Raw genomic sequence first — 20,082 nt, forward strand, 5'->3', positions numbered from 1 at the left:
AAATTCACATAATGAACAAAATGCTTATCTACTATTACAATGCATTCAAACATGGATTTCAACAGCTGAACAGAGACCCTAACCTTAAACACATCAAATTTACATAAAGAGAATAACAAAGTGATGGTTGCTGCCAAGGGTAGAAACCATTCACTCATAAAATTAGGGCTCTAATGTATAACATGGTGACTACAGTCAACAATACCACAAAGTATTGCTGAAATTCAAATACTCCAACACCCCTATACCAAAGAAAGATCTTTGAGGTGGCAATTGATTAGCAGGGCTTGTAGTAATACAGTCTCAAAACATCTAATTATATATAGTGATACATATATATCAAAACATCTTATATATGGTAAATATGTCAATTATATCTTAAAATAGCTGAAGGGAAAATATAATGAATATTCCAATAGTCAAATTTTACTTATGTTAGCCAGAAGCTGAAGCTTTAAATTTTTTGTTTGTTTCTCGAGACAGGGTTTCTCTGTATTGCTTTGGAGCCTGTTCTAGAACTTGCTCTATAGAAAACTATTATTTCCCGAGTCCCTTCTACATGGTTGCACAATACAGAATACCATGCTATAGCTTTTTCCAACAAATCACATTTCAAGATCCACACTGAACCAACCACAGACTAAATATTTTAGGACGACATTTTTGGTCATATTCCTCAATACAGTGTAAGCTAGGTGTGGTAGTACAGGTCTATAATCTCAGCATTCCTGAGGCTGAAGGACTAAACTACGTAACAATATTGTCTCTAAAGAACCATTCAAATAATCCTAATGCAGTATTAGGCATTAGTAACCCAGAGGAGATTTAACGTTTATGGAGGATGTGCATTCAGTTATATACTATTTTGCTTGACAGAGAAGACTCAAACAGCTCAGATTTGGCTGTATCCAGATGGGATCCTGGTTATAAATCCCCCCCGTGGGTATCAAAGAATTTCACGAGGTCCCCTATGCAATTGGAAACAAATTTGCCTTCATTTAAAGACAACTATTTCACATAGGAATTAAGTCTGTTCATCTTCTCAGTACTTGTAAACCACAGAAGCCTAGGGTTAGGGTTAGGGTTAGGGTTAGTGGGAGATGTGAGTGGAGGCAGGGGCTTGAGTTTTCATAGCAGACACTTCTGCCTGCCTTCTGCTTCCTTGTTGTGGGATATTTGTACACTGTGAATATTGGTAGGTTATTTCTTTCCAGCAAAGGCTTAATTTCAAAGTATTTATAATTTTCACATAATTTCTCAGATCATTCTTATTCCAGCCTTAAATCTTTTGTTCTATCTAATGAAATGAAAATTTTGGTTTTGGACACAATAAAACCTATGATTTGCTAACATCAGTTAATAACAGTTTAATGGCTAAACCTGTAATCCCAGCACTTGGGAGATTGAGGCAGGAGGATTCAGATTATCAGGCCAGCCTGAGTGAGCTATAATGTGAGACCAAGTCTCCCTCCCCACCTCCCCAGTTAAGTTCCACAAATACCCATACTTTCAAATCCTGTTCTTCTTCTTTAGGTGCTATTTGGACTTTTATCTTCTCAGAAGATTCTTCTACTTCTGCCTCTTTGTCTGAATTTTCATCTATTTTTTCAGAATTTTCAGCACCTATTGCTGCAAAAAAAACAAAATAAAACAAAAAACCCATGAAATTAAGCCAAAATAGACAAATGAGAGCTCCAAAACATATTTTATTCTCTTTGCAGCAGACACCTGAAAAATAGTATTAGTTCTCTCTTTTGCCAGCTTTATCAAGGTTCTAATAACTTGTTCTCAAGGGGGACCCTTCTCAAAGGGGACCACAAAAATCACATTGTTCTACCACTATATTTACCTTAACAGCTTCTGCTTTCCCTTTCTCTTTCCCATCCTTTCTTCCAGAATATCAACACTTCCAGTCTAACAAAAAAGCTAGATATCAAACCTGGAATACACGGTTGGGTGGAATAGGAGGAAAACTTTTAAAACCATAGCAGCATCGACTTCAGCTGCCAGGCACAAAGGGAGTCAAGTCTGTCTTTCTAGTATTTTTTTTTTTTTTTTTTTTTTTTTTTTTTGGAAAATGAAGTAACAAGGATCCAGAGTTTCAGGCCCATCTGGACTATACAGCCATTTCCTGTCTCAAAAGCATCACCAGTGCCAGTCATGGTGGTACATACCTTTAATTCCAGCACTTAAGCAGAAGCAAGAGAATCTCTTTCAGTTCAAGGTCAATCTGGTCTACACAGGCTACTATTACGACAGCTGGAGATACACCCTCTCAAAAAAATAAATCACCACTACCAACACCCACCCAATTACCTCTTGAAATGGCTAGGACTACAGACAATCAAGATTCATATAGTTGTCTGTATCAATAGTCCCAGCTACTCTGGTTGGGGAGAGCAGAGATGTTGAAGCAACCTGACCAAAACCCCTTCTCTCCATTCACAGCGCTTCACAACTGACACGCTAGCATACATCCATGACCCCAACATTTAAGGGAAGAAGGCAGAAAAAATTAGTTCAACACCACCAAAAACTACACAGGGAGCTAGCTCGGCCAGACAGGAATACAAAACAACACAGTTTACAAACTCTTAAGATACAACAAAATAAAAGTCAGAATATGATCTTACTGTCCTGAAACACATGATCCTAAAAGCTCTGCATCCTAAGTGTCAGAATTATAGACACAGACAGTGATACCCTTAGGCTTTTTAAACTGCAATCATAAAAGTGTGTGTTTTGTGTACACATACCACTGTGCACACGTGGAAATCAGAGAACAACTTTGTGAAGATGATCCTTTCCTTCTACCTTTATCTTCTACCTTTATATGGGTCCCAGGAATTGAACTCAGGCCATCTTCAAATGATACAAAACTGAATCTATTAGGTCTGACTTACTAACTTATAGCAATTTTAGTTTAGAAACTGATCTGTGGCAGGCACAAATTCATTTTAAGCATCACTATTCCTACTGTAAGACTGTAGGGTAATTAAGCAAAATTTATCAAATTTATACAGGTGTGAGCACTAAGTTTCCAAGACAGGTGGCTGTGAAGACTGTAGTGGACACCTGATCACCAGGTCACAGAAGCTGAATGATGCCTAAAGGCTGCCCACCAACATCCTCAAGATTGGTATGGGCAACCCACAGATCATGAGGGTTGGGTGGGGCCACTTCACCACTGCTGAAGGTCAGGACTAATCTTTCAGTCTTCAAGCTGAAGGACTCTACTGTTAGAAGACACAGTGACTTTGAAGTAAATCAGAGAGAGCAAGGTCGTAGTTTTCCCAATCTCTGAGAAAACATTTTTGCAGCAGTTTCCTTTTAGACGATGGAATATTTGATGATAATGTCATCAATAAACAATGTCACTGGTTATCCTCTAGTACAGAATCAATGTTGTCTTAACATGTTTGTATATACACCATCTAAAATATAACATGTCTGAACTTGGTAAGAGGTCAAGACCATTAATGCTTCATCTGTACCAATTAAAAAGTTTTGATTAACTCCGAATACAGACACTGGTACAATATGCCTTGAGTATACCAACACTCACTCACGTGCTCTCCCATTCATTTTGTTTTGGCAGGTGATAAGAAGTTAATTTGATTTAGTGAAAATTTCCTTATTCCAGTCCCTCTTTAACTAGCTCTTCCTTGCTGTGTCCATGTGCACACTACAGTCTCAGAAGCTGCCCTGTAGAACCTGTAGTGTCCTAGTTAAAGTTGCTAACTTGGTCTTATTTGGAGCGTTTGTGTCAAGTTTGCTTCTTGAATCTGACAGACTAGAGTATTTCTTCTTCCCCCTTTAATGCCTGATGTCATCACTTGGTCCTAATTAAATGCAGGGGCACTCCACCACATACCACACATGGAGATATTCTTGTGTGCAGAACATTATCTTGCTTTTGGCCTATAGTTCCTTTTACAAGAAAGCTTAATGAAGAAAATCTTTATATTTTACATAAAAACAAAAATAAAGTGTATATACTATAATCATGTTTAAAAATGTTTTCAAATAAAAGCTGAAATGCAATACACACACATCCAAAATATGCATAACTAAGCATCTATTTGTAGTAACACTACAATGTGAATAAAGATACATGTTATAGCATATTTTAGAGTAGATTGTTGAACACTTTGACAAATACATATAATACAGTGTTAACAACAAGAACAAAGGAACTACAATTCAGCTTCATCTGTAATCAACCTTCCCACCTACAACCTTCCTACAAATGCCCTTTATTTTGATGGTGTCATTCATTTCTTAGTTTCATCAAGGACATAGCGTTAAGCACAAACTTGTGCCCGTTTTCTGACTTACAACATACAGATCAGCATGTGCATTTCTCCATGTCTCTTTTTTTTTTGTTCAACACTACAGTCTCAAAAGTTCATTGTTGTTACCCACAATTAAGGTTTATTCATTTCTGCAAAGCTGCATAGAATTCCTTAATGAAAATGCACAACTTATATATCCCACCCTTTTCAGATATTTGGGTGGCCTATATTTTATTTTCATTAAAAAAAACAAAAAGGGAAATATCTGGAAGAGTGTATGTATATATATAAAGACAAAATGTATAGTAAGGATAGGAAACATGGATAAGAAAAAATAAAAAGATTTCATGTTATTCATCTGTATTATTTACAGAAGTAGAAGAAGAAGAAGGACAAGACGACAGGCTACACAATATAGCCCTGACTGGTCTAGAATTCAAGAGATCTGGCTGTCTGCTTACCTTTCAAGTGCTGGGATTAAAGGCAGATGCCATCCTATCCATATTTTTGTTCGTATTCTGTGTAACACTGGCTGTCTTGGAACTTGCTCTATAGACCATGTTGGCCTCGAACTCTAGAGATCCACCTGCCTTTGCTATTTGAGTGCTGGGATTAAAGGTGTGTGCCACCACCATCTGGCTCCAGATTCTTTATTTACTTTAAAAAAATGTACGTATTTATTGTGCAGGTGTGGGGTATGGGAATGTGGATGAGTGCACGCTATGGTGCATGTATGGAGGACTCCCTCCCTCCCTCTCTTCAGATCCTGGGAATCAGATTGTCATCCTGAGTGGCAAATGCTTTTTTAAAAAAATCTGCTGTGCCATCTCACTGAGTCCTATTTATTTACTTTTAAAAGATCTTATATTTTTATTTACTCTATTTTATGTGTATGAGTGGTTTGTTTTCATGTCTGTGTATCTTCGTGCTCAAACATAGTGGCCAGAGAAAGTGCCAGATCTCTTGCAACTGGAGTAACAGATGGCTGTGAAGCACCCCAAGGGTGCTAGATCTTGAAACTGGGTCTTCTGTAAGAGCAACAAGTACTCCTAACTAGCCGCCATCTATTTACTTTTTGAGACAGGGTTTTGCTGCTCTATTTTGCATGCTAGCTGGAATTCATCATATATCCCAGGCTAATCTGTAATTTGTAATCTTTCTATTTCAGGTCTCCTAAGTGCTGGGATTACAGGTATGCCACCATGAACTGATTCTATTATTGGCGGGGGGAGGGTGATACAAATAAGAATGTATGTTATTTGTTTATTACTTGTATTATTTGATAGCATTTTAGCTAGAACTGATAAGAGATGCCTTCTGGTAAGTATACTGAAGAAAGGCTTGGTGCTCAAATGTTATTCCTAATTTTCTAACACAAAATTAGGTTCAAATATAAATTAAAACATTAGATTTATTTGGGGCTCTCTGATTAACTGGGAATTGAACAGGGCCTCTTCCACCATACCCAGAACAAAAACAACTTGGGTCCAACGACAAAATCAAGTTGTCTATCTACCTTTAACAAAGAGGGTAACTTTTACAGAGAATAGAGGAAGATTCTTTGCCAGAAGTAGACCTCTGATGTTCACATTCACCTAAAGGCAGTAAGCAAGGGAGCATTCTCAGGTCTTACACATAAGTTAGGGCAATTTTTCACCAAGCAATAAAATCGGAGCTAGTATGGTTCAGTGGGTAAAGAAGGTAATGGTAATGCAGGTGACCTGTGCTTAAGAGCCCTTGTAAAGGTAGGAGAAAACTGACTCCTCAACATTGTCCTCTCATCTACACAAACACACACACACACACACACACACACACACACACACAAGAAAACATCAGAAAACAAAAAATGGCTGGGACAATCTTACTTCCAGCTGTTGAAAAAAGTACAATCCCTACTTTGTAACAGATACAGGACCTGACTCATGTCAACCTCTCAAATTCTTAGATCTTTACAAGTAAAACAAAAATCAAGAGATGTGAAAATAATCTTCATTTCCACAATTTCAACAAATCCTGCTATTGTGTAAGAAGAAAACCATGGAGGCTTATTATCCTACACAGTTCAACTCTGAAGTTTACTGCTCTAAGGATGGAGCGAAGTGGTAATGAGGCTTCCTCGCCTGCTTCAATTTCTAGCACAAGATAGAGGGGTGGGATAGGAATTAGTTTATGAAAAGTACAAATTACCAGTTTCTCCATTTTCTGGAGTCTCTCGTCCAGTTTTACTAGAACTTCGGCTGGTAGATTCTGGACTGGTAGCTCGAACAAACATCTTCCATTTTCCTCTTTTAGACATGAGTCTACGCATTCCATCCTGAGATGCTGGCTGGCTGATATCAGAACGTGGACTAGACCCTGACACACTACCATCTCCTTCTTCTAAGGCTCGTAACTCTGCCTACAAAGAACATGTTAATAAAGTTAGCAAAACATTAACTACTTATCAACAGCTAAAAGTACTCTAAGTACCAAGAGAGACAGTCATGACTGTTCTTAGAATTTAAAACTTTTGAAAAGCAGCAGTTTTGTTATTGTTGTTTTTGAAGACAGGGTTTCTCTGTGGTTTTGGAGGCTGTCCTAGAACTTGCTCTTGTAGACCAGGCTGGTCTCGAACTCAGAGCTCCACCTGCCTCTGCCTCCCAAGTGCTGGGATTAAAGGTGTGCGCCACCACCGCCCACTAAGCAGCAGCATTTTCAACCACTTTCCTTTATAGCTCAATATTATGCTCCATGCTCAATATTCTTCTGCTATTAACAAATGTGCATTCATAGTATTGGGGACTTAGTGCAGTGGTAGAGTGCTTGCCTAGCAAACAAAAGGTACTGGGTTTGGTCCTCAGTTTGGGGGCGGGAACCAAAACAAAAAAGCCAGGTAGTAGTGTCACACACCTTTAATCCCAGCACTTGGGAGACAGAGGCAGGTGGATCTCTGAGTTCCAGGAGAGCAAGGTCAATTCCAGGCCAGCTAAGGTTACATAGAGAAACCTTGTCTCAAAAAAGGGGAAACAAATGTTAATTCACAATTACAGTAACAAATTTAGATGGGGGGGGGCAGGTTCTAGAGTCACATACAAACCTGACATATACACACATAATGGAAGTAGCTTTATTAGATGGTCCCCTACTGATTCAAATCTTCAAACAGGCAAAGCTTCAGGTTACTTACTGTTACTGACCCATGTTAGATCCTGCTTATAGGCTGAAGAGATGGTTTAGAGGTTAAGAGCACTGGCTGCTCATCTAGAGGTCCTGAATTCAATTCCAACCAACCACATGGTGGCTCAATCATCCATCTATAATGGGATCTGATGTCCTCTTCTGGCATAAAGTTGTACTCAAATACATCATAAAAAAAATCCTGCTTCAAACTGGACTTTTTAAAGACAGCAGTGGATGACTACCTCCCAAAGAGGGGAAAAGATGATAAAATCCCAAAAGAATATAGAATTGAGTATGGTAGAACATGTCTGCAATCCCAGTACTCAGGAGGCTAAGGCAGTCAGAAATATCACAAGTTTGAAGACACCCCACCTTTACCCCTTTTACTGAAGAATGACACAGGAATAGTCAACTTTTTCTATTATCTCACAAGATCTATTTATTGGTTGACAACTACCAAAAATGGTTGATAACTACCAAAAAAAAAAGTACCACCAGACAAACCAAATCAGCAATTCTGTAACTCTTTGGCTTATAAAAACTTAGAGAACTGGAGAGATGGTTCAGTAGTTAAGAGCACCTGTTGCTCTTGTAAAGGACACGGGTTTAGTTCCCAGCACCCACATGGTAGTTCACTATCATCTGTAACTGCAGTTCTTGGGATCTGAAGATCTGTAGGCACTGGGCATGCATAAATGTACACCCAATACTCGTAAATATAAAAGAAATATTTAAAAATAAGTAACACAGGTGAAGTAATGAGCAAAAGCAAAGTCCCAATAATAGTTTAAGTTGAGCATAACCATCCGAGTCTAACAGTAATAAGAGGAAGTATGGCCCTTAAATCTGTGGTTAATCACCACTGTCCACTTGACTAGTTTTGGAATAACCCAGGATTCACCTCTGGGTATGTTACAAAGAGTTTTTCAAGAGAATTTTGACTAAGGGAAGACCCACTTTTAATGTGGAAAGCATCATGCCATGAAGTGGGGGTCCTAGAATGAATAAAAAATGGGAACAGCAGCCAGCTGACACCAGCACTCATCTTCACTTCCTAGCTGTGGACATACACATGTTCACCACCACTTGGATGGGCTGAACCTTCAACTGTGATCCAAACCACACCCTTCTTTCCTCAAGATGCTTATGTCAGACATTTTGTTGTGGCAAAGAGAAAGGTAACTAATTACAAAGAAATCTTCAGAATCTTACTTTTTTCCTTTCCAATGCTAGCTCCAGCTCCAGAGTATCTTGTTCTTCCTCCTCCTCACTCTCTCCAGACTGAACAACACTGCAAAGATCCTCCTGGGAAGGGTCTTCTAAGCTGTCCAGGGTAACCTCCTGTGGCTTTATGATCGTCCCCGCTTCTTCTTCTGCTGTGCTTGCTTCCTTAACCTCTGACACCGGATCTGCTTCTTTACAAATCACTTTTCTTCTCCATCTCTCTTCCTCCTCTTTTACTCCTTCAGGTAATAAGGGAGCGAGCAATGTGGCTGCCACCCCTCTCCTCTCCTCCTCACTGTTGGAAAGGGCTTGGACCCCTTCATTCACTTCCTTCAGAAAATAAAAGCATTGAGGCACAACTCTCAAAAAAATCCCTTTGAACATTCAATTATTTTTATTACCTAGCTTCTTAATTACTGGATACTCACAAAACAACTAATATGTACCCCCTACATATTAGTATGTTATATATACCACTGCATGTACAAAAAGAAAACACTACTTTAGGAAGGCAGTGTTTGAACTACAATCTATTATCCTCTAGACAGCAAAGGGAAACTAGTAGGAAGCAAAGGCAGCCATGACAACATCATTTTGTTAACACAAGACTAGATAAATCTGCAGTAGGTTATAATACTAACCTTTTTAACTTCTCGCTTGGCTATGACTGGTCCACTTTTATTACTGGAAACAGAAACTGTTTTCTCTTTTGTATATCCATCTGTATTTACCACAAAACCAGCTTCAGTACCTGTTACAGAACTGGGAATGGGAGAGTCAAGACAAACAAAAGGTAAATACCCATAGCAGCTACTTTCTCCTACATAATTTCTTCTTCAGAGCTATCCTTACCTGGGCTGGTAATGCTGTATTCCCTGCACCTGTGTGGCTAGATACTGGGGTAACTCCCAAGTTACTTCATTTGTTTGTGTGTTCCAATAATAATAGCAACCTGTGTTTTCATCCCAGACTTCTTGCCAATCTCCCATCTCAATTCCCACTGCAAGAAAACAAAACATTTCAAATGTAAACTCTCTGTGTGTGTAGTGTTTATTTCAGACATATAGTCCTGACTTCTACCCCAAGACAGCTGTTAGAAGATGACAACTTAACACAAGGGTTCTCAAATCTATGTTGCAGAGTTTAACATCCCCAGCATATACCACTAAAGAGAAACCCCTCTGCATTGTAATACCCAAAATTTATCTTTAGATCTTACTAAATGTTCCCTGTAAACAACTTCTCCACACCAAAAGAATAATTTTTTTTCAATAAAAATTTATTCATAGCCAGGTGTGGTAGCACACACCTTTAGTCCCAGCACTCAGGAGGCAGAGGCAGGTGGATCTCTGTGAGTTTGAGGCCAGCCTGGTCTACAGATCGAGTTCCAGGACAGACTCCAAGGCTACACAGGGAAACCCTGTCTCAAAAAAATAAAAAATCCAATTTGGGGCACAGAATTAAAAGCTGTGTGATACTCAAAATGTATTCTGAACTCTCAAAAGTTTTTTATTACAAAAGGCTTTTATTACTCACCTAGCACATCAGCTACTGGTAAAGACCATCACCCTATCTACTAGCTTCCAAATACTACATTTAAAGGCCAGAATTCCAAGCCCTAGAGCTAAAGCATCTGGTTTAATGCTTAGGAAGACTAATGTCAAAGTTTTAAGTCTTCTTGAAACAGGGACCACACTTACCTCCTGCCAGTGAACACTGAGTATCATAATGCCACCCTGGTGTCTGGGCTGTGTCTGTTCCATTTGATGAGGTGGAAGAAAGGGCAGGTGTTGATGCTTCCTTTGGTTCTGGTCGAGGTGGAGTTGGAGGTGGAGCAGAAGCTACCAAAGAAGCTGCAGGCTGAGGTGCTGTTATAGCATCAATCTCCTATAGAATAAAAATAGCAATAAATGACTGGGCATGGTGCTTACACCTCAAATCCCTTGGGAGGCAGAAGTAGGCAGATAGCTGCAGGTTCAAAACCAGCCTGGTCTATATAGTTCCAGGACAGGGCTACAAAAATACTCTTTCAAAACAAACGAACAAACAAGCACCAAAAAGCATCACTAACCGCTAGGAAGTTGGCCAGGGTACTATCAATGTCAGTTGACTGGTTTCCATTTGGCTCTTTGGATTGTGCTGTTTTTTCAGAAACATCACTCTCATCATCATCACTGTCAGCATAAGCACCAAGTAAGCACAGACCTCCTAGAAATAAAAAGGAAAACACTAGTAACATCAACACCAATGTATTCTATGAAATATTTAAGAAAACAATCAAGGGCTAGAGATATGTATTAGCAGTTAATAGCACTTATAAGACTAGAGAGTTCTCCCTTTTATTTACTAGGTGTGGTATGCATATATGTATGAGGTTATATGTATATTTGCATACATATGCACATGTATGCATAGAAGTCCCTAAGTGGGGTCTCTTACTAAACCTGGAGCTAGTCTGGCTACCCAGCTTGTTCTAACAATTCCAACTCCTTACTGAAATTACAGGCAGGCTACGATTTCCATCCAATTTTCACAAAGATTCTAGGGATCCCAACTCTGAACTTCATGCCTTTGCTAAGTGACACCCTCAGCCAAACCACGTGTTTTGTTTTCTTGTTTTTAAATTTTATTTTGTGCACAAATATTTTGGCTACACATACATATGTGGTATTTGACATGTCTGGTGCCCTCGCAGAAGCCAAAAGGCACTGTATCCCCTGAAACTGGAGTTTCAGACAATTGTAAGCCACTGAGAATCAAACCCAAACCCTCTGGAAGAGCAGCCTATGTTTTTATTTTATTTTTTTCAGCCTATTGTTTTAATCCCCTAGCCCCAACCACATGGTTCTTTAATCAGAGTTAACATTTTATTTACTTACAAGTTAGAACTTAATTTCAAAATCAGAATAATCATTAAATTAGGACTAGGATTTCGCTCAGTTGAAAATTATATACTTAACTGGATTCAATTCTAATAACCCACCCACCCACCCCATGCTGGGCATGGTGACCCAAGCATGTATTCTTAGCACAAAGGAAACTGAGGCAAGATGATCATAAAAGCTGGGCATAAGGATACATGTCTTAAATCCCAACACTCAGGAGGCAACCAAGGCTAATGAAATCCTGTCTCAAAAACAACACACGAAAAAGAGGAAGAGAGGTACAAATACCTGTATGAAATTCTCACCACAGATATAAATTATATAATATTCCTCAAGGCGTCAGGCCTGGTGGCACAAGTCTTTAATCAGAGCACCTAATTCAAAGTCAGTCTGGATTACACAGCAAGTTCCAGGCCAGCCAGAGCTATACGATGTGACTTGTTTCTACCCCACCAAATCCTTCAAGATAATAAACTCAATCCACACATACTTGATAACCTCCCCCAAAATATGCCATGGATCACTGAACCTCACTCTCTAAGTAACAAAATTTGGTTATTAAATACCTATTCAGGACAGGTGTTGTACATGTACATATTTTCTAAGTAAAAAATGATTACTTCTCAAATTGAAAGGTGCACGAACTAAAGTGCATTAAGACAAATATAAACAAACCATCAAACAAACATACATTCTCATCTTAGACTAATACTAAAGTTACTGTAATAAATATTTTAATCTGTGCTTGACAGCTGTTCTTCCAGAGGATCAGAGTTCAGATCTCAGCACCCATGTCGGGCAGCTCACAACCACCTGCATGTCCAGCTTAATGGGATCCAACATTCTCTTCTGGCCTCCTCAGGCTCCCATGTATGGCACTCACATAGACACATGAATAAAAATGGAAAATGTAAAAATAAAATTAATCTTAAAATACATTTTATCGGGGGCTAGAGAGATGGCTCAGTGGTTAAGGGAACTGGCTGTTCTTCCAAAGAAAGGTCTTGAGTTCAATTCCCAGCAACCACATAGTGGCTCACAGCCATCTATAATGAGATCTAGCACCCTCTTCTGGCCTGCGGCCATACATGCAAGCAGAACACTGTATACCCAATAAACCTCAAAAAAAAACTTTAAATCTTCAATACATGTAAAATACAGAAAAAAAATTCTTGCTTTATAAATGTCTGAATTAAATATACATATATAATTTATGAAGATATATATGCAGTATTTAATACCCCAAGCAACTTAGGACTATAGTAGTAGATCCACTTTATAGATGAGTAAGTTTCAGCCCAACAACTGTCCTGAATGAAAGTTGAGTGATGATAATAATTGCCACAAATATTACAGCACAGTGGGACTGGCAAGTGTATGGGGTGGGAGATACTTAAGAGGAATTTCCAGCTTCACGAATATTTAATTGGTAGCAACCAAGGCAGTGTGTTAAATGAGTGGGGTGTGGTAGAGCACACCTATAATCATAGTACTTTGGGAGGTAAAGGCAGGAGTTATCAGTAGTTAAAATAAGGCATAATTGGTGCCCCTCAAAGACACCAAAGGGGCCCCCCCCCAAAAAAAAAACTTGTGGATAGAAGGCTCAGTTTGTAAAATGCCTAAGAACTTGCATTCAGATCCCTTGTACTGTATTTTGGTGGAGGCAGTGATCTGAAAAGCACAGTGCTGGGGGTGAGGAGTGGTACTGAAAAGTACCACTTTTTGTCTAGTCAGTCTAGCTAAGGGTGGGGTTCACATGGGACACTCTGTCTTAAAAAGAAACAAGTTAAGCATCCTCAGAAGCAGTCAATCTTGTGTGTGAGCACATACACAGAGACTGGCACAAACCGATTTGGGGTATAGCAGTAACTAAATGATCTGAAAATAAATAAACTTCCATGTTACTTAAAAGTTTGTGGTGGCACAAACCTTTAATCCCAGCACTTGGGAGGCAGAGGCAGGAAGATCTCTTTGAGCTCGAGGCCAGCCTGGTCTATAGAGCAAGTTTCAGGACAAGCTCCAAAGCTACACAGAAAAACCCTGTCTCAAAAAACCAAAATTGCTAATCTATTTTTTTGTAAGACCGGAGCCCAGAGCCTTGCATCTTTGAGGCAAGGACTCTACCACAACCCCAACCCCAGAAATACTTTAATTCCTTTTTATGGGAAATAGTAAATTAGCAACACGTACAACCATCCAACAGGACAATCCAGGCACACACTCAATCTTAACTTAATAAAAGATATTTGAGAGAAGAGATAAAAGAATAACAAAAACCCGTACCTGTTGCCTTAACGGCTGTGGGTCTGGTGGTCATGACTGGTTTGGGAGGATTCTGAACAACTTTGGGAACCTCCACCACCACTTCCTGTTCATCTGTATTTGAAATGAACAAAAGGGAACCGCAGTGAGGCGGTGGACCAGAGAAAACACGAGAGGCAAACATCAAAATTTGACCTTTCATGCCTGGATTTCATCAACTTAAAAAACCAGTGTGTATCACTGGTTCAAATTATGGAGGTGAAAAAAAAAAAAAAGCTGATCTAGAATCTTCCATTCATTTAGTGATATCGACAGTAACAATGTGAACATTATATGAAAGTGGCACCTGCAATACTTAACAATTAAAATGCATAAATAAATCTGTAGGTTTCCATACATTATGTCCTTTCTACTAGATAATGGCACAGCTTTTCCCGCATCTACCCCATGTATTAATTGTTAGTCTTAACACAAATACAGTTCCAGGCAAACCCACAGGTTTTGTTACTTTCCTACAATTCGAGGGTTACCGATGCTTTGTCTGGCATAAAGAAAAAAAAAATGAGCTTGTTTCCTTCTAAAGAGTGGCTGTCTTCAATTTCAATAAAACTGAAACAAAGTGTGACAAGCAGGATAGGCTTAATCACCTCAATGCTCCCACGTGGAAAATTGCCCTCCACCCTCTGCGTTATCAAGATCGTAGGGGGTCATGTGGGAGACATTTGGGTGCCAAGCCTCGGTGGGTTGCACAGGTTCCCAGGGGAAACCCCTGCACCCGCAATGGCGCCTCAGATGAGCCCGGCCGGGCCTTCCGCTGCCCAGAGTCCACCGCCACAGTCCGGCGGATTCCGGGTCCTAGGCAGCCCAGGCAGGCGTACCTCGCCTACCAGGGCCACTCTTCCTCCCAGCGTCCGAAGAGGCACCTGGAAGGCCTAGGCCGCAAGCCCCGTGCTCGACTTTCGGACGTCCCAAATACAGGCAGGGGCACCCCGCGCGCCCTTACCTTCCGAAGGCGAGTCCTCTGGAGCAGCAATGGCAGGCACCGCGGGCGACGTCGCGGCCGCCGCCGTCGCAGCCGCCGGGGTCGCCGCTGCCGTCGGGTCAGCCTCGGGATCCGGATCGGGGTCGGGATCCCGGCCCGGCGTGCTGCTCCGAGGACCCGGTGGAGAGAGCTGCAGGATGGGCCTGCGGCCGGGTACCGCCCGGGACTTCTTCCCCATCGCGAGCCCGAGCGCGAGCAGCGAGCGTCGGCAGTCAGGAGGGGCGGGCGCACGGGGCCCCGGTGCGTAATCAATATTCATGGACTACGGCACCGCCTCCCGAAGAGATCCGCTTCTAACCGGCACGGTGCGGGGCGCTTGCGCATGCGCCCTGGGCCCGGGCGCCTTTACGGACGCTCCGCCCCATCCACGGAAGGGTGGGCTTTGTTTAGGGAAACGGCGATTGGCTGTTTTGACTTGAGAAGGAACAGGTAGCCAATGGCAAAGGGAAAAGACGGGACGTTGAGCCAATGGTGCGGGAGGACCCGCGTTTTGTGCGACTTCCTCCAGGAGATTGGGTTTCGCCCATGCGCTGTTAGACCAGCGTTTTCTTTGGCGCTTTGTCCGCCATCTTGTGACTATTTTCAGCTGTTTGTCATTTAGGAAGGTAAAGATAAATTTCACCTTTCTGCAAGGTTCTCTTGATTATTGTGGCTACTTTAGGATGTAGTATTAAACAGTAGTTATGATGCTGGGTGTTTATAACTGTAGACTTTTTGTTTTCCGAGACAGTGTTTCTCTGTGGCTTTGGAGCCTGTCCTGGAACTAGTTTTTGTAGACCAGGCTGGTCTCGAATTCAGAGATCCGCCTGCCTCTGTCTCCCAAGGGCTGCGATTTTTAAAGGCGTGCGCCACCACCGCCCGATACTCTATGTAGACTCTTAAAACGCAGATACGATGTGATTAGTAGGGAAAATGACTGGACCTTGAAAACGGCCAAACTATTCGTATGGGGCCACAGAAATCTTACCTCATCCAGCTTTACTTATCTTCCGAAAACACTCCTTTCTGCCCTATTTCCAGATCCTCCACTTGTGTCTAGACTAAAAACTTTGAGATTGGGGACGTTGAGCTCTTTAAAGACTGAGTCTTGTTTGTCTGCGGAAGTGACCCTCCCATCCCTAGAGGCAGGCGACGTCCTGAGCAATTAATGTTCTCCCCAGAGGTAGTTGCCAAGCAAGCTAATGCTGTTTTATTTTCAGGACTCTTTCCTACCGTTCCTGGTTGCTTCTAGACGTACAACTAATGACACCTGGTCTATAAGTGGTGCTTTGTACTACAGGAGAGCAACTGAAGTGCTCTCATAGTATTAGCAGAACTAGTTGTCATGGTACATGTCTATTATTTCAGTGGGGACTGAGGCAGGAGGGTCACTACAAGTGAGTCTAGCCAGGTATACATAATACCAGATCATCCTGCACTTACAGAATGATATATTTGTCTTAAAGACAATAATACTATCAACAACAGTATATTAGTAAAATATTACAAGCGGAAATGGGAAGACTATGGGAATGGGTATTAAAGATATAGCACTTGAGAGGCAGAGACAGACAGATCTCAGTTCCAGTACAGCCAAGGCTACATAGTAAAACCCTGTTTCAAAACAAACGTAACTCAGGGCTAGAGAGATGGCTCAGTAGTTAAGAGCCATACAGAGGACCCGGGTCCGATTGCCAGTATCCTGGGGATCTGTTGCCCTCTTCTGGCCTCTGGACCAAGTATGTGTGTGGTGCACGTATATACATACAGGTGAAACACATACACCTGAAATAAAAAATTCTAGAAACCTAGTTATACTAGCAAAGTTGAGAAGCCATACCTTTCATCAGTATGTTGAGAAATACATAGATTGTCAAAAAGCCCCAGCATTACCCAAGAGCTTCTTGATTGTAGGCCACACATTACAGCAGCAATATAGTGACTCACTTGAAAAGCTGAAAAATAAAAATGGACCTGGGGTGGCAGGGACTCAATGGACTCAGCAGAAACATGATGGATGTGGATGTAGTAAGACAGAAGACTGAGTTCATGGAGGTTTATTTCATTCACCGTAGACCTACATGAATCATGGTATTCCCACAAGTGCAATAGGAAGCCAACTAAATTTTTGATCTTTATAAGTAGAAATCTTTCAAGTCAATAAAAGTCATAAGGTCAGAATTGTTGGCCCTTTGTCATACTCGGACTTTTATCCTTTCTGAAGATGGCTCAGTTTCCCATCCATTTCTCTCATCTTAAATCCATCCTTTACTCTAGTTGTTGTAACTACTGTATTACATGACAAATTATTTCCCTGAGGCTCAGTGCAGACAAGACCTTTCTGGGCATTTAGTATCTCTGTGCTTCACTGTCAAGACCCTCCTTGCCACTAGACAGTAATGTTGATACCTATCTCCCTCTTTAAGGGTTTTTGTTTTGTTTTGGTTTGACTTTTCAAGACAGGGTTTCTCTGTGCAACAGTCCTGGCTGTCCTGGAATTCACCTGTAGCCCAGACTGGCTTCTAACTCACTGGGTTTAAGAAATAACTGGTGGAATGCATTTTTATAACCACAGAGGCTAATCCTACCTAAGTACACTAAAATTAGGTAACATTTATTATTTGCTGTGGCTATGTGCTACTAACTAATCACTTTGAATATAGAATTATATTTGATTCTCATAACCTTACAGGGTATATATGTTAATTTTGGGTGCATGGGCTAATTGGTTTTTGAATACACAAGAACAATAACCTGACTTTTTTGTTTTTTTGGTGTCCCATCCCTCCCCGCCCCCCCAGACAGGGTTTCTCTGTGGGCTTTGGAGCCTGTCCTGGAACTAGCTCTGTAGACTAGGCTGGCCTCGAACTTACAGAGATCCATCTGTCTCTGCCTCCTTGAGTGCTGGGATTAAAGGCTTGTGACACCAACACCCAGCTTATGACCTGACTTTTTAAATTTTTTAGCCTGGCAGTGGTGGCACACGCCTTTAATCTCAGCACTCAGGAGGCAGAGGCAGAGGTAGGTGGATCTCTTTGAGTTTGAAACCAGCTAGGTCTACAGAAGCTAGTTTTAGGACAAGCTCCAAAGCTACACAGAGAAACAAAACAAACAAAAAATTTGTTTCCTGTGTTTATCAAGCATACTTTCTGGAACATGGGAAGCATTCAGCAAATGACAAAAAAATAAACAAATGTGAGTAGACAAATGAATAAATACATACAAACTTGAAATAACCTTTTCTTACCTATGGATAAAGAATCTGAATTAAGTGTTTTGAGATTTGTACTCCTAAGATTTGTGGACATAATTAACACAAGAAAAGGATAGTTAGCTATTTTGAAGGTGTTAAGCAATTTTCTGATTTATTTCTTGGGAATATGGCAATAAAATATGATAACTGTGAAGTGGAATTCTGTATTACGTTGGGAGACAGAGACAGGTAGATCCCTGGAGTACAAGGTCAGCCTGTTCTACACAGCAAGTTCTAGACCAGCTGGAAATGCACAGTGAGACCCCGTCTAAAAGAGGGGAAATTTTTGAGTGTGTGATATGCGTGCCATAGCATGTGTATGGATGTCACAGAACAACTTTCAGAATTAGTCCTACTTTTTCTACCATATGGTGCCAAGACTGAACACACATCATTAGACTTGGTAGCAGACACCTTTGCCTGCTGAGTTATCTCAGTAGTTCTATTGTTAATGAAAAGAAACATTGATTGATTGGTAAACTGATTGATTGGTTAGTGGGGTTGCACATGTCATGGTACAAGTGTGGAGGTCAGAGAGCAAGTTGCAGGAGTCTCTTCTTCCCTTCCACTCAGGTCATCAGGTGTAGGCGAGGACTTTTACCCACTGCACCATCCTATCTAGAGACTGTTTGTTTGTTTGTTTGAGACAGGGTTCCTCAGTATTGTTTTGGAGCCTGTCCTGTAACTCACTCTGTAAACCAGGCTGGCCTCAAACTCACAGAGATCCACCTGCTTCTGCTTCCCGAGTTCTGGGACTAAAGGTGTGTACCACCAACGTCCGGCCCTCCCTAGATTTTCATTGTGTGTGTGCCTTGGAGTCCAGAGGCATCAGATTCTGGAATTATAGGCAATTGTTAGTTACCTGCTGCTGGGAACTAAATTAAACTTGCAAGAGCAGTACATGCTTGTTTGAGACAAGGTTTCCTTGTGTAGTCCTGGCTGTCCTGGACCTCACTTCGTAAACCAGGTTGGCCTCAAATTTAGAGGTTTGCCCCTGTCTGTCTGCCCCAGAGTGTAGAGATGAGAGATGTGTGCACCCAGTACAGGTGCAGTACTATCTTAACTATCAACCTATCTGTCACCCCTGTATTGTCCTTTTTGTTGTTGTTTTTGCTTTTCAAGGCAGGGTTTCTTTGTCACTTTGGAAGCTAGCCTGGAACTAGCTCTTGTAGCTCAGGCTGGCCTCCAACTCACAGAGATCTGCCTGCCTCTGCCCCCTGAGTGCTGGGATTAAAGGCGTGCACCTCCACTGTCTGGCACACCCCTGTATTGTCTTTAAACAAACATATTTTCAAATATATTTAGTCATAGTCACTTGGTAGGTGGTCTTTACTATTTGGTACTATTTGGTACTATTGAGCTTTCCTTTTAATTTACTGGCAAAGATGAACAATCCACAGAAGAGACAGTTCAGTAGGGTAGGATGAAATTTCATGGCTGAATTGATTTAGTTAAGTGTAATTATTGTTTCACCTCAAAGTGGTTATTCTTTGGTACAATTCAATTCTGGCCACCTGGAATTAGCATCAGACTCTATAGGTTGAGGGGTTGAGATTTCAGGAATGCTTGCATTTGACTGGCTATCACTAGAACCACTGTAGAACAGCTCAGCAAAGTTTTGTACTTATGACTACTATGGTGTTATAAGGATTGTTAATAGAGTGCGAGGGGGGAATCATGGCTTCCATTCAGCCTCCCTCTGTAGCTGGAGTGTGTCAGTCTCCCAGTTTACCATGTGGGAAAGCTTCATCTTTTTTAAGGGTCTTGGTTTCAAAGGCTTGATTTGTCAACTTGCTGTCCACAAGATTGGCCCCAGAACTCATTCTTACTAGGAAGTAGAGCTGTTCCAAAGTTCCTACCCTCTAATCTTGTGGTTTTCTGGTGAGCAGCTCCATTTCAGAAGCTAGTTAGGAACTTACCAGGACTCAGTTTATTAAGCAAATTCCCATAGCTCAGGAAATTCCAAAGGTTTTTGAAGTT

General features: G+C 41.0%; 1 protein-coding gene across 1 annotated transcript in view; it reads right to left on the reverse strand.

The window, feature by feature from the left end:
* Fnbp4 (formin binding protein 4) overlaps positions 1 to 15,181 on the reverse strand; it is a 28,929-nt gene extending 13,748 nt beyond the window's left edge. Inside the window, exons 1-9 of the mRNA XM_051184254.1 lie at positions 14,832 to 15,181; positions 13,850 to 13,942; positions 10,753 to 10,889; positions 10,382 to 10,568; positions 9,534 to 9,681; positions 9,323 to 9,443; positions 8,670 to 9,011; positions 6,486 to 6,696; positions 1,508 to 1,629 (exon numbers count right to left, since the gene is read on the reverse strand). Of these exons, the coding sequence (XP_051040211.1) occupies positions 1,508 to 1,629; positions 6,486 to 6,696; positions 8,670 to 9,011; positions 9,323 to 9,443; positions 9,534 to 9,681; positions 10,382 to 10,568; positions 10,753 to 10,889; positions 13,850 to 13,942; positions 14,832 to 15,129 (1,659 nt within the window). The 5' untranslated portion in view covers positions 15,130 to 15,181. The remainder of the gene's footprint in view (positions 1 to 1,507; positions 1,630 to 6,485; positions 6,697 to 8,669; positions 9,012 to 9,322; positions 9,444 to 9,533; positions 9,682 to 10,381; positions 10,569 to 10,752; positions 10,890 to 13,849; positions 13,943 to 14,831) is intronic.
* Between the last annotated feature and the right edge of the window lie 4,901 nt (positions 15,182 to 20,082).

This window comes from Phodopus roborovskii, unplaced genomic scaffold, assembly GCF_943737965.1.
Source record: "Phodopus roborovskii unplaced genomic scaffold, PHOROB, whole genome shotgun sequence".
NCBI classification, from domain to species: domain Eukaryota; kingdom Metazoa; phylum Chordata; class Mammalia; order Rodentia; family Cricetidae; genus Phodopus; species Phodopus roborovskii.